The sequence below is a fragment of the Lithobates pipiens genome, unplaced genomic scaffold (genome assembly GCF_037356315.1).
Source record: "Lithobates pipiens isolate NorthernLeopardFrog02 unplaced genomic scaffold, aLitPip1_a1.2 Scaffold_18, whole genome shotgun sequence".
Classification (NCBI taxonomy): domain Eukaryota; kingdom Metazoa; phylum Chordata; class Amphibia; order Anura; family Ranidae; genus Lithobates; species Lithobates pipiens.
Window position 1 is genome coordinate 347,341,073 of NW_027507758.1, and position 15,669 is coordinate 347,356,741.

At 42.0% G+C, this 15,669-nt stretch overlaps 1 protein-coding gene across 2 annotated transcripts in view; it reads right to left on the reverse strand.

Annotated features, from left to right (window-relative positions):
* The window catches only part of MELTF (melanotransferrin), a 122,421-nt gene that overhangs the window by 36,568 nt on the left and 70,184 nt on the right, over positions 1-15,669 (reverse strand). For both annotated transcript variants that reach the window (XR_013276773.1, XM_077487431.1), the window contains exons 10-11: positions 12,224-12,320; positions 5,987-6,181 (exon numbers count right to left, since the gene is read on the reverse strand). Coding sequence is in view for 1 of the 2 variants with exons in the window: in XM_077487431.1 (XP_077343557.1) it covers positions 5,987-6,181; positions 12,224-12,320 (292 nt within the window). In the remaining variant the exon portion in view is untranslated. The remainder of the gene's footprint in view (positions 1-5,986; positions 6,182-12,223; positions 12,321-15,669) is intronic.

Here is a 15,669-nt window from a genome sequence, read left to right on the forward strand (position 1 = left end):
CCAGAGAATTTGCCAAACCTGGATTTAAGCGCCATTAGCACCTGAAAATGCAGCGTATACACAACCGGACTTTCCATCAGAATAAACTCTGAAGGTCTTTCCAACGGAGTTCCGACCAAATGGACTTGCCTATGCACAATGATGGGACTAGAAAAGGGATTTCAACAGCCAGTAGCCAATAGCTGCCCTTGCGTTATTTTTTGATCCGTCGGAATAGCATACAGACGAACGGTTTTCACGATAGGAATTGATTCTGTCTGAAAGTTTTAAAACATGTTCTATTTCTAGGTCCAGCAGAATTTTTGAAGAAAAAAGTCAGATGAAGCCCACACATGATCGGAATATCCGATGAAATTATTCCGTCTGATCTTTTCTGATGGAACGTCCGGTTGTGTGTACGCGGCATAAGAGGTAGTCATGTCTCCTAGGTAAAGCAGGGTGTGTCATCGGCATAAAGAGAAATCTTTTCCTCCGAGGGGCCTCTATGTTCCACCACAAGGCCACACAACAGGGGCTACAACGGGCACCCCTGTCGAGTGCCCCTATGTAATGTAAATGACTGGGAGAGAGTATTGTTAATGCAGAGTCTTGCCCTGGGGGCTGAATAGAGAATCTTCACCCAGTTAAAAAACGTATCACATTCACCCATAAGTCTTCGATCTCCAGCTGCTCACATGGGGGAAAAACTACAAACTACTCTCCAATGGTAAAAAAACTACCATTGCTCTCTAATGGTATAGAGATCCAGTCTCGGTCCACGGGATGTTCCCCAACGCTCCAGAATACTTGCTGGCGCTGTCACAGAGGAAAAGGAACCTACCTCCATATCTGGTGGGAATGTGATTGAGTCTACCCCCTTTTGGAAATAAATATTTGAGGTATATAATGAAATGTTTGATGACTCTCTCGCCCTCTCCCCTATGGTCGCCCTACAGTCCATCCTCCCGGGATCAGTCAAATCCCCCAAAAGACCTCCTCAGGTTTATTCTATCAGCAGCTTGCCAGCTGATTGTGAAATACTGGAAATCAGAAGTAACCTGTCCTCATAGGTGGATTGCTATCCTCAATGACGTCATGCTCATGGAGGAGATGCAGGCTAGGAAGGGAGACAACTGGGATAAATACCTTAAACTGTGGTATGCCTGGGCCCACTACTCAACCTCAGATAGACTATTGCACAGAATTGCCAGAGGATGAGCCGAGAAAAGCCCTAGGCATTCACAGCCAGAATATCACTGGGGTAAGTGGTCCATATGACCAAGCTCCAGTGAACGGCTCTCCATACATCTTGTCTCAGCCAAATTGAGAATGAAATGTAACAGTCACACTAACTGTATATCTATACCCTCCCCCATACCCCACTCCCCTCCCTACCCCTGGTTTATACAGAATTATATGTTCAACTACTTGGAGACGCTTAATGCTTAGGATATTGATTGCAACTTTTACACACAGTTATTTACATTTATATGATCAAACAATATGTACCATTTGTGTGGTGGTATTTGTTTACCACTACCCCCCCACCCCCCTTTTTCTTTATTCTGTACCCTCTACTGCTTTACTTGAAAAATGGTTAATAAAAATATATTCAAACTTAAATGTCAATGGTCCCAAAAAAGTGTCCGATCTGTCCGCAATGTCGCAGTCCCCTCCAAAAAAAATCGCAGATTTTACTTGTAAAAAATAAATAAATAATAAAAATGCCATAAATCTGTTCCCTATTTTGTAGACATTAAAAAGTTTTCACAAACCAATCAATATACCTTTATTACAAATTTGTTTTAACAAAAATATGTAGAAGAATATATATATTATAGCAAAAAGTTAAAAATATTGTGTTTTTGCACAAAAAATAAAAACAGCATAGGTCATCAAATACCACCAAAAGAAAGCTCTATTTGTGGGGGAAAAAAGGACAAACTTTGTTTGGGTACAGCGTTGCATGATAGCACAATTGTCAGTTAAAGCAACACAATGCCGTATCACAAAAAATGGCTCGGTCAGGAATGGGGTACATTCTTCCGGGGCTGAAGCGGTTAATATTAGCTGGTTCAGTCTCAACTGATGGCCTATAAAAAAGGTGTCTCATTACCAAGGTGTCACACAAGAAACATCGGACGATGAGTAAAAGCAAAGAGCTCTCTCAAGACCTTCTCAACCTTATTCTTGCGAAACATACTGATGGCATTGGTTACAGAAGGATTTCTAAACTTCTGGAAGTTCCAATGAGCACTGTTGGGGCCATAATCCAGAAGCGGAAAGAACATAATTTCACCATAAACCGACCATAACCAGTTGCTCCTCAGGATTTCTGACAGAGAAGTGAAAATAATTATCAGTTGTCCAAGAGCAAAGGACCACTTGTGGAGAACTCCAGAAATACCTGGAATTAGCATGTACAATTTTTAGCAGGTACAATAAGTAATTAACTCAACCGCCATGGCCTAAATGCACGTTCACCACGCAAGACTCTACTGCTGAAGAAAAAGCATGTTGAAGCTTGTTTAAAGTTTGCTGCAGAACATTTAGACAAGTCAATGAAATACTGGGAGAATATAGATGAGACCAACATTGAACTATAATACACACCATGTTTGGTCAAATGGCACTGCACATCACCCCAAAAACACCATACCAACAGTGAAGTTTGGAGGTAGGAACATCATGGTGGGGGGCTGTTTTTCAGCATACGGGTACTGGTAAACCTCTTCTCATTGAAGGAAGAATGAAAGGTAAAATGTAGCTAGACATTCTTGATAGAAGTCTGTTGCCATCTACCAGGATGAAGAAGATGAAACAAGGGTGGACATTTCAGCAAGACAATGATCCCAAACACAAAGTCACAGAAACTCTCAGTTGGTTTCAAAGAAAGAAAATAAAGTTTGTAGAATAGCCCAGCCAATCACCTGAATTGAATTGGATAGAAAATCTATGAAAAGAACTAAAGAGTTCATAGAAGAGGCACACAGAACCTTCAAGATTTGAAGACTGTGTGGAAGAAAGGGGCAAAATAACACCTGAGCAATGTATGCGACTAGTTTCTCCATACACAGGGCTGACCCAAGACATTGTGCTGCTTGGGTCCAAAAATGAAATGCTGCCCCCCACCCCCATCCGTTATTTTATATCATGAGAATTCAAACTAAAATTAAATTTATCAGGAAGTCAGCTTTACATGCAACAGCACCTTGTCTATATGCAAAATTATATGACATACCATTGTGTTAAATTCCAAGGGTTGCGCTAGGGCAGTCTCGGTCAGTATATAGACAGGCTAGGGTAGTATATGGACAGGCTAGGGTAGTATATGGATAGGCTAGGGTAGTATATGGACAGGCTAGGGTAGTATATGGACAGGCTAGGGTAGTACAGTTCCTTGCAAAATATTCACCCCCTTGGCTTTTTACCTATTTTGTTACATTACAGTCTTTAGTTCAATGTTTTTTTAATCTGAATTATATGCGATGGATCAGAACACAATAGTCTAAGTTGGTGAAGTAAAATTAGAAAATTATATACATAAAACAATTTTTCAGAAATAAAAAACTGATAATTGGCATGTGCGTATGTATTCACCCCCTTTTGTTATTTAGCCCATAAAAATCTCTGGCGCAATTACCTTCAGAAGTCACATAATTAGTGAAATGATGTCCACCTGTGTGCAATCTAAGTGTCACATGAACTTTTATTACATATACACACCTTTTTGAAAGGCCCCAGAGGCTGCAACAGCTAAGCAAGAGGCACCACTAACCAAACACAGCCATAAAGACCAAGGAACTCTCCAAACAAGAAAGGGACAATTTTGTTGAGAATTACAAGTCAGGGTTAGGTTATAAAAAAATATCCAAATCTTTGATGATCCCTAGGAGCACCATCAAATCTATCATAACCAAATGGAAAGAACATGGCACAACAGCAAACCTGCCAAGAGACGGCCGCACAACAAAACTCACGGACCGGGCAAGGAGGGCATTAATCAGAGATGCAGCACAGATACCTAAGGTAACCCTGGAAGCGCTGCAGAGTTCCACAGCAGAGACTGGAGTATCTGTACATAGGACGACAATAAGCCGTACGCTCCATAGAGTGGCCAGAAGAGAGCCATTACTTTCAGCAAAAAACAAAATAGCACGTTTTGAGTTTGCGAAAAGGCACGTGGGAGACTCCCAAAATGTATGGATAAAGGTGCACTGGTCTGATGAGACTAAAATGTAACTTTTTGGCCGCCAAAGAAAACGCTATGTCTGGCGCAAACCCAACATATCACCAAAAGAACACCATCCCCAAAGTGAAACTTGGTGGTGGCAGCATACTGCTGTGGGGATGTTTTTCAGCAGTCGGGACTGGGAAACTGGTCAGAGTTGAGGGAAAGATGGATGGTGCTAAATACAGGATTATTCTTGAGCAAAACCTGTACCACTCTGTGTGTAATTTGAGGCTAAGATGGAAGGTTCACCTTCCAGCAGGACAATGACCCCTAACACCTAAATGCATTGAAATGGCCTAGTCAAAGCCCGCACCTCAATCCAATAGAACATCCGTGGTGAGACTTAAAGATTGCTGTTCACAAGTGCAAACAATCCAATTTGAAGGAGCTGGAGCAGTTTTCCAAGGAGGAATGGGCAAAAGTCCCAGTGGTAAGATGGGGCAGCTCATAGAGACTTATCCAAAGCGATTTGGAACTGTAATAGCTGCAAAAGGTGGCTTTAGGGAGGTGAATAGTTATGCACATTGACTTTTTCTGTTATGTTGTCCTATTTGTTGTTTGCTTAACAATAATAAAAAAAAAATCTTCAAAGTTGTTGGCATGTTCTGTAAATTAAATTATGTAAATCCTCAAACAATCCATGTTAATTCCAGGTTGTGAGGCAACAAAACACATAAAATGCCAAGGGGGGTGAATACTTTTGCAAGGCACTGTATATGGACAGGCTAAGGCAGTATGGGGGCAGGCTATGGTAGTATATAGGCAGTATAGGGATGGGCTAGGTTAGTATAGGGGCAGGTGGAACGGCCAGGGGGCAATTGTCATCATGACACACAACTGCTGGGAAAAAAATCTTGGTCGTCAATTTGCTGGGTAAATAGAAGAGAAAGAGAGGCAGCCGTGGTTGAATTCGCTGCCTCTCTCAAAGTGTTGCCTGGGTCCAATGGACCCACTGGGACCCATGATAGGGCCAGCCCTGCCCATACAGGAGGCGTCTTGAAGTTGTCATTACCAAAAAAGGATTTTGTACAGAGTATTAAATAAATTTCAGTTAGCATGTTCAGTACATTTTCCCTGTGTCATTCCATAACTTAATTTCCGAACTTATGTGTTTTGGTTTCTTTGTATGTATGGATTGCATGGGTTGTTACCGACATGTGTTAAACATTTCATGTCAATAGCACCTTTAGAAATATATTTACCTAGAACAATGGTAACATGTTCAATACTTATTTTACCCGGTATATACTGTATATACACACACTGTATCTATACAATGGAACAGCTATGTTTACTCAGTACAGGCTCTGCTTCCTGCTTAGCAGTGAATGCACAGCATCCAGAGTAAATGATCTTGTTATCTTATTGGAAGTCTATCATTGTGTGCCTGAAATCACTCTCAAATACCATGTAAAAATCTGAGAAGATTGTGGTACCCATTTAACTTAAAGCTGCTATACTTGTACCTACAGGCAAGCTTAAAATAAAGTTTACCTATAGGTACAAGGAATATCTTCCAAATGTGCACTGTTTTAGGAGATATCTTCTGTTTTTGCAGCCGGTGACAAACGGCACATGCACTCTAAAGGGACGGCATAGGCCGCAGCCCGCAAACCTGGAAGGAAGACAGGGTGTCTTAATTCTAAGGTAAGTAGTTCATAACGTGCTAGTATGCACATTATGGCATTACCTTGCAGGAGGATTTTTTTTTTTTTTTTTTAATGCAAGTTTACAATCGCTTTAATGGCAAGCTCTAGAATCCAGCTTACTTACCTTTGGCAATATTACAACCTTCTGGTCTGATTAGACCATACTTCTTCAGGATTCCGATAGGGATATTCCAGCCAGCTGTGCGTTTGTACCCTGTGTGGCAGGATTTTTTACCCTTCAGTTCATGAATTGTGAAGGCATCAAAAGGGGTCTTATGGACAACAGCCACTGCATAGTAATTATCGGATGAATCATTTACTAGAAAAACAAACAAGAGAACAATTATAGTTCGCTAGGTTCTGTGATTTTATTTCTCCCCGTTAAAGAGCACTCTTGGGAATAAATTAAATCCATCAGTGAAATTCTAATCCTATCCATAAAACATCACAGCAGCGCCAGAATGTCCACTCAACTTCAAAGCAATTGTGATACCAGAAGCTCTAGGGATTTAAAGTGTATCTCAACACAAAAACAGGACTGGTAAGCTGCAATCTATTATGTTTTTGTTTTTAGGTTTGGATACATTTTACCAGCACTGTCAGGTGCAGAAGATGCATGCTAGAATGCAAATTGCAGTCAGTAAACCCAGGGCTGGTGCAAGGATTTTTGACACCCTAGGCGAAACCTCATTACCGCTCCCCCGGCTCCACACCTGACTACAGCCCCTTTGCCCTGCCCATGTATACCCCACCTTTTTAATGAAGTGCCCATCAAATACAGCCCACCAGTGGCAATCAAATGCAGCCTCACCAGCACCCATCCAATTCAGCCTCACCAGCGCCCATCAAAAGCAGCTTTACCAGCGCCCATCAAATGCAGCCTCACCAGCGTCCATCATGCAGCCTCACCAGCGCCCATCAATGCAGCCTCAGCAGCGTGCATCAATGCAGCCTCGCCAGCACCCATCAAATGCAGCCTCGCCAGCACCCATCAATGAATGTTTGCTTGCTTCCATTTATTCAGGAGTCGGGACACAGTCCTCCACTGCAAATGCGCCTCTGACACTGTGCGAACAGAAAGGCAGCTGCCTGCTGATTCTGAGACTTAGTTGCTTACTGCAGAGAAAAAAAAGAGTAGGAACACCAGTGGATGGGCGCCCTAGGCAGCAGTGCGCCCTAGGCGGCTGCCTAGTTTGCCTAGTGGTAGCACCGGCCCTGAGTAAACCGGTAGGCCGAGTGTCTTGAGTCAGTCTGAATGTAAATGTTTGTGCTTGTTTGCAGTATCTCCAAACACATTAGCAGTTGGTGTGCCTGAAATAAAGTTCATTCAAATGCAATATGAAATATATTTCTCTAAATTAAGTAAAAACATTGAAATCTTAAAATTTTACATAGGTACATAGTTAATCTGGTTGAAAAAAAAGACACAAGCCCATCCACAGTTCAAAGGAACAAAAAACAAAACAAAAAAAGACCACTTTGCTCCAAGGGGGGTCAAAAATTCCTTCCTGATCCCTCAAGAGGCAATCGGATATTCCCTGGATCAACTTTACCTATAAATATTAGTATCCAGTTATATTATGTACATTTAGGAAAGAATATAGGCCTTTCTTAAAACAATCTACAGAGTTGGCCAGAACCAGCTCTTGAGGCAGTCTATTCCACATTTTCACAGCTCTTATGCCGCGTACACACGGTCAGAATTTCCGTCAACAAATGTTCGATGAGAGCTTGTTGTTGGAAATTCCGACCATGTGTAGGTTCCATCAGACATTTTGCGTCGCAATTTCCAACAAACAAAATTTGAGATCTGGATCTCAAATTTTCCGACAATAAAATCCGTTGTCGGAAATTCCGATCGCGTGAACACAATTCTGACACACAAAATTCCACCCATGCTCGGAATTAAGCAGAAGAGCCGCACTGGCTATTGAACTTCAATTTTCTAGGCTCGTCGTAGGTCATCACGTTCTTGACGTTCGGAATTTCCGACAAGATTTGTGTGACCGTGTGTATGCAAGACAAGTTTGAGCCAACATCTGTCTGAAAAAAAACATGGATTTTGTTGTCGGAAAGTGTGATCATGTGTATACAGCATTACTGTGAAGAAACCATTTCATATTTGGAGATTAAAGCTCTTTTCCTCCAGACATAAAGAGTGGCCTCTCTCTGTGATGACCTTAAAGTGAATAACTCTATATCAAGTTCATTATATGTCCACCTATGTGTTTATAAATGTTGATTATATCCCCCCTTGATCTCCTCAAGAGAAAATAAACTCAATGCCTTTAATTTTTCCTCATAGCGGAGTTCCTCCATTAGTTCCTCCATTAGAAAAATTTTGTTTAGTTTCGTTCTGTTATATTCGTTATGGTACGTTAATACGTTTTCGGAAAATTCGTTATTATTTGTAGAGTGTCGAATTCATTCATTCGTAGAAATTCGCTATTTATGTATGTATAGCCATTCGTGATAATGATTCGTAGTTTGGAAAGTCGTTTGTTTATTGAATCTTTTAACACACACAATAACAACGTCTTTTCTCCTCGGCTCAAATACAATACAACACCCTTCTAACTCAGTTCTCAGGAATGTACTTTGCCAGTAATCCATCCTCCGGCACAAAATTAATTAGCTGATTGGACTATAAGATTTACTTTGAGCTGACTTTTTGTTTCATTAGAGCTTTAAAGAATTACCGAATTCATTCAAATTCATTCGTTATATTTCTTTCGTATTCGTTGTTATTCGTAATTCTGTTTATTCGGGCATTCGGATGCATCCGAATGTCCAAAAGATGCAAAATTCAGCCGAATTTCGATTCGTTACGAAACGAATTGCACAAGCCTATCCTCCATGCCTCTTATCAGTTTGGTTGCCCTTCTCTGCACTTTCTGCAGTTCCCCAATATCCTTTTTTGTGAACTGGTGCCCAAAACTGAACTGCAGGTTCCAGATGAGGTCTTAGGCCTTGTACACACAGTCGGACATTCCGACGGAAATGGTCCGATCGGACTGTGTTGTCGGATAATCCGACCGTGTGTGGGCTCCATCGGACTTTTTCCGTCGGAATGTCCGACCAACAAAGTTTGAGAGCAGGATATAAAATTTTCCGACAACATGATCCGATCAGACTTTGTCCGATCGTTTGTAAAGAATTCCGATCGGACAAAGTGCCACGCATGCTCAGATCAAATTACGAGACCAAAGATATTGGCTACTAGCTGCAACGTAGTCCCGTCGTAATGAACGAACGTCAACACGTTCCAAACGATCGGATTTTCCGACAACTTTGTCCGACCGTGTGTATGCAACACCAGTTTCGGACAAAATCCGTTGGAAAAAATCCGACGGATTTTGTTGTCGGAGTGTCCGACCGTGTGTACAAGGGCAAACGAATGATTCGTACAGGGACAAAATGATATCTCTCTCTTAATACAAGAAAGGACTTTGCCCACTTTTGAAACTGCAGCTTGGCATTGCATGCTATTATTAAGCTTATTATCTACCAGAACACTCACATCCTACTCCACCATTGATTCCTCTAGTTTTTAAAAGAAAAAAAAATACTTAACTTTAATATCACTTTAAAGATACTGCCCAAACAGTAACGTTTATTTCTGCCTCTCTCTAATTTTTAATTTTACAGTAAAAAGCCAATATCTTTGCATATCATTTCCTTTCTTGTACTTTGTAATGTTGCGTATACACTGCATGCCTATGGATATCAAATATAATATGATATAGTTGTCCTTCTGTGTATGCAAAGAATTTACAACTCCTCCTCGTGGCTTGTCAAATTCCTTGAAAATCGATCCACCATGGACCGCTTTTTAAAGGAACTGCACAACTAAATGTAGTCTTGGAGTGCACTAGATTGTATGCAATATTGCATCTGACTATGCGTGTGCAGCCAGCTAGATTTTGGGTGGGTCTTCCTCCAGTGGTGGCTGGCAGTATTGTAGGTTGTGATTATTGTTTTATGGAGTCGTTTTATTTTCCAAAAACTAATTTTTTCTCATCCCTCAATCCCCAAGGATTTTTCTCTGGTTAGCAAGTCGCATTGGGCATGGTCTTGTAACATTGGTTATCAACTATGGGATTTTAGTGTGTGCATGCTGCTAACAGTGTTAGCAGGGTTTCTGGCAATGAACGAGATAAGATATACTCTGTGAGGTTGAGTGATTCTGGAATCATTAGGGGACTGGTAGTTTAGCCTAAGTCGGTCTATTGTACTGCTACTGTTACGCTATGTATGGTAGTATAAGAATCAATAATCAATTAATTGTGTAGCTGGGCCTTGTCACTAAAATACAAAGCAGAAGTCTTGTCTCTTAGCTTTCATGATACTTCTTAAATGTAACCCTGTCATTGTCAAGCAAGTAAGCTATATGAGAGAACCAATAGTTTAACCCTTACAGGTAAAGTAAGTACTTCTAACATAATTTCCTGAAATATATATTTTGTATTAATGTCCCGTAACCTCCTCTACATCTGGAATCAGGTTGAGTGTGGGAGAACCATTATTGCACTGTACACTGCTGTAATCCTGACATGTTTCAGGCCCTAGGCTGGAGGGGAGCTATTCAAGCAGGCTTACAGAAGAGAAAGAGCAGTGTGGTGATGTTTATTTATAATCCATTGAGCAGGATCGAGGTAGGGAGATAACACAGGCAGTTGCAGAGCTGCATAATTTGAAGAGTCACATCACCCGCTAGATCAGGGTTTCCCAACCAGGGTTCTACAGAACCATTTACAGCCACTTAACAATGCTTTAAATTGCACTAGTTGAGTACCTTCAGGGTAAGTGACATAGTGACAAGCATTCATACCCCGTGAAATTTTCCACATTTTGTCATGTTACAACCAAAAATGTAAATGTATTTTATTAATAGACCGCACAAAGTAGCAAATAATTGTGAAGTGAAAGAAAAATTATAAATGGTTTTCAACATTTTTTACAAATAAATATATGAAAAGTGTGGTGAGCATTTGTATTCAGCCCCCTGAGTCAATACTTTGTAGAACCACCTTTCACTGCAATTACAGCTGCAAGTCTTTTTGGGTATGTCTCTACCAGCTTTGCACATATAGAGAGACTGACATTTTTGCCCATTCCTCTTTGAAAAATAGCTCAAGCTCTGTCAAATTGGATGGAGAGCGTCTGTGAACAGCAATTTGCAAGTCTTGCCACAGATTATCAATTTAAGTCTGGACTTTGACTTGGCCATTCTAACACATGAATATTCTTTGATCTAAACCAGGGGCCCCCCACATGGCTTCTCGAAAACTGCAAACAGGACTTCTTATGATTTACTTTCACCAATGCCTTTCTTCTTGTCATTTTCACAAAGTCCAGATTTCTGGAGTACACGACTAATAGCTGTCCTGTGGACAGATTCTCCCACCTGTGCTGTGGATCTCTGCAGCTCCTCCAGAGTTACCATGGGCCTCTTGACTGCTTCTCTGATTAATGCTCTCCTTGCCCGGCCTGTCAGTTTAGGTGGGCGCCCTTGTCTTGGTAGGTTTGCAGTTGTGCCATACTCTTGCCATTTTCAAATGATAGATGAACAGTGCTTCCTGAAATAATTAAAGCTTAGGATATTTTTTATAACCTAACCCTGCTTTAAACTTCTCCACAACTTTATCCCTGTCTGGTGTTCCTTCATGATGCGGTTTGTTTATCAAGGTTCTTTAATAAACCTCTGAGGGCTTCACAGAACAGTTGTATTTATACTGAGATCAAATTACACACAGCTGGACTCTATTTACCAATTAGGTGACTTCTGAAGGCAATTGGTTCCACTAGATTTTAGTTAAGGGTGTCAGAGTAAAGGGGGCTGAATATAAATGCATGCCACACTTTTCAGATATTAAATTGTAAAAAATGTTGAAATCCATTTATCATTTTCCTTTCACTTCACTTTTTGCTTGTAACATGACAAAATTTGAAAAATTTCAAGGGGAATTAATTACTTTTCAAGAGTGTGTGTGTGTGTGTGTGTGTGTGAGTGTGAGTGTGAGTGTGAGTGTGAGTGTGAGTGTGAGTGTGAGTGTGTGTGTGTGTGTGTGTGTGTGTGTGTGTGTGTGTGTGTGTGTGTGTGTGTGTGTGTATTGATTTTTTTTTTTTTTTTACGGATACAGTGCATTAAATGATTATTTTCAGGTGCAGGATTACAGACAATTACTTTGGAAATTATTGGTTTCCGTTAAGGAAATTTATAGTCTTCGTGAAAGCAAAATGGATATTTCTTTAGAACTGAATATATAGAAATGAATCCATTCAAATGCAGCTCAGAGAAAGACTTTCCACAGGGTACGTTTAAAAATATAAATTCTGTCATTCTCGATTAAATGCTTACCAGAATAACTCTCTGCAGCGGCTGGCACTAGCTCATACATCTTCCCGGCTGTGTAGATATCACCTCCGTCTAATGTTACTGCATCAACTTCTTTTTTCTGAACAGAAAATAGAAGGAACAAATAACCATTACAGGATATACTGATGTTTTTTTTTTTTAGAAGTGGAGCTTGATGGCTGTTGGTTCCATGACAAATTCTCGCTTCTCTCTAAGGGCTCATTTACACCACAATCTATGGTTGCCAGTTTTTCTTCAAGCCAAACCCAAACACTTTAGGAGCGCACAGTAAATGTTTTTTGTTTATACACTATAGGATTTTAACAGACCGGGACACCTTGGGGCATGCCAAAGAGAATAGTAATGTGGCGCACATAGTGCCCCCTCGCCCCCCTGTCAAGCATTGTTCCGAGCTACATTCCTGTCTGAATAATGTGTCCGGGTTTCAGGTGGACTGAAACCCAGACACATGATTCAAATCCCGGACAGGTGGCAAGCAACCCTTACCACAATCCCTATGTTCGGTGTGCAGTTTTGTGTGCATGATTACAGTGCATTTTTGTCACCTTTGCAGTGCATTTGCAGTGTGCTGTTTTAGGCATTATTTTGACTTTTGTTTACGGAGTTGCATTTACATGCATTTGCAGTGCATTCACATGTGTTTTTTTGCATTCCAGTACATTTATGTGCAAAAAATGCAGCATGCTAAACTTTTTTTAAACGCACATGAAAGCACCACAATGGTGTAAACTAGGTTCATTGTAATTACATTCATTTTTTTTACCTTGTGCGTTTATATTGTGTTTAAAAATGCATTTGACTGCCTCTGGTTTAAACAAGCCCTAAAAGCAGCAATACCAGAAACCTGGAGGGTAGGTATGGCTGTTGTTGAAGCCTCCTCCATGTTTCTTTTTAAAGCAGTGACATTAATTAGGAGTGTAAACAGCAGCCTTTCTTAACCTTTTCAACACAGAGGAACCCTTGAAATAGTTTTGGGGAACCTCTGCTAAAAATTAGAAATTTGCAACTCGTGATACAATAGTGTGATGGTCAGTGGGAAGAATGGTCCTTACACTTGTGGTCATTGGGAAGAATTACCTTCTTACAGATAGCTAAAAAGATCAATGGTGTCAGTGAGAACTTATCTGAGAGGCAGAAATTGCCCAATGCTGAAGGAACCCCTAGCAACCTTTGGAAGAACCCTAGGTTGAGAATCACTGGTATACAGTATGTAATACTATCTGGTAAAGCTATGGGCTTATATCAAGTATGCCCAACATCTGTAGATGTGCCAAGTATGGATGAACTAATAGGCAGTACTGCTTGTACACTCTGTGCCAATAATGCTTCCTGAAGATGATCACACAGGACGTTTTTGGAAAAACCCCATACACAGTTCTAAAGAGCTTATTCAGCTTGTTATGTGGTATTCTAAGCACTGTTTTGATGTATACGTCAAATGAAAAGTCTTCATGAAATCATACTTCATGAATATAAAACAACCTTTTTCACCCAGGGTGCCTTCAGGATTCTTCAAGAGTGCCTTGGCAAAATGCCTTAAAATTGCCCAAAAACTGTATACAAGCCAGCAGGTGGATGAAACCAGCCTTTGAGTTACACAAAGACATGGGTTTTTACAGTGCACTATACTATTACAAACTTCCAGCCGTTGGATTTCTTACAACCAATAATGTAATTGTTTGTTAAGGGGAGTGTTATGCGCCTACACAGCATCCTTGTTTGCCCCTCTCCTACCCCTCTCGGTCAGCACTGGGATCACATTATCTGAATGAGTGATAAAAACTGAGGGAGAAGAGAAACACTGGTATACCAGTCATTAGCAGTCTGCAAATGTGTATTTGCTTTGGAAGAATAATGCCGCATACACACGATCAGACTATCCGGCGGACAACCAGCCGGACTTTGCAGTGGAGGTCCGCCAGACTTTGCGAACGAGCGGACCTGCCCACACACACCCACACACGACCGGACTTTTCCGACGGTCAATCCGCCGGACTTTTGATATGAACTGACTTGCCCACACATGGAGTAAAGTCTGTTCATTTTGAACGTGGCTCGAGGTAGACGGAACTAGCGAAGGAAGCCAATGTCGCCGCCTCCATTGGTGAGATTGACACCTCGCGAGCCCCGTCACCTGGTATGGATTTAAAGGGGAAGCCCTACGCTGAAAAAATGGCATGGGTGTCCCCCCAAAGTCCATAGCAGACCCGAGCACGCAGCCTGGCCGGTCAGGAAAGGGGGTGAGGATGAGCGAGCACCCCCCTCCTATACCAGGCTGTGTGCCCTCAACATAGGGGGTGCTTTGGGGTGACTCCGACCCCCTACCCTATGTGAATGAGTATGGGGTACGATGTACCCCTACCCATTCACCTGGGGAAAAAAGTGTACATATAAAAACACAACACAGGTTTTTAAAATACTTTATTAGACAGCTCCGGGGGTTATCTTTTGTCTTCAGGGGTCTTTTCGCCGGACTCCTCCGCTATCTTCTGCTCTTTTGCTAGCTCTTTTATAGCAGAGGAGCCTGGATTTCACCTTTGTCGCCGCCCGGGGGTCTTCTTCCGAATTCTGGGATCTTGTCCCGCTTTTCGGTTCTTCTTGCCGGGCCTCCGCTTTCCAGCTATTTTACTAGCGTTTGCCCGGTTTTCTGTCGCCGCCACCGCCTTCTGCTTCTTCTTTTTCCGGGACTGTGACAACATAAGGGGCGGGGGTCACCATGTGACATCACCCGGTGACCCCGCCCCTTGTCCCTATATAAGTCACCGCACAATGCGTCCCTGCCATTAAGGCTGGAGAGAGCATCATGTCAACATCGGAAGAAGGAAGAAGAAAAGAAGAAGAAAAAGCAGAAGCAGAAAGCAGCGACAGAAGACCGGGCCAACACTAGTAAAAGAGCTGAAAGAAGAAAGTGGAGGCCTGGCAAGAAGAACAGAAGAGCGGGATGAGACCCCCGAAGTCGGAAGAAGACCCCCGGATGGCAGTGGCGACGAAGGAGAAAGCCAGGCTCCTCCGCTAGTAGAAGAGCTGGCAAAAGAGCAGAAGATAGCAGAGGAGTCCAGTGAGAAGACCCTCGAAGATGGAAGCTGTCTAATAAAGTATTTTAAAAACCTGGGTTGTGTTTTTTTATGTACTTTTTTCCCCAGGTGAATGGGTAGGGGTACATCGTACTCCATACTCATTCATATAGGGTAGGGGGCCGGAATCTGGGGGCCCCCTTATTAAAGGGGGCTCCCGGATTCTGATAAGCCCCCCGTCAGCAGACCCCCACAAACAACGGCCAGGGTTGTCGGGAAGAGGCCCTTGTCCTCATCAACATGGAGACAAGGTGCTTTGGGGTGGGGGGAACGTGGCCTGGTATGGCTCAGGAGGGGGGCCGCTCCCTCATCCCCACCCCCTTTCCTGACCAGCCGGGCTGCATGCTCGGATAA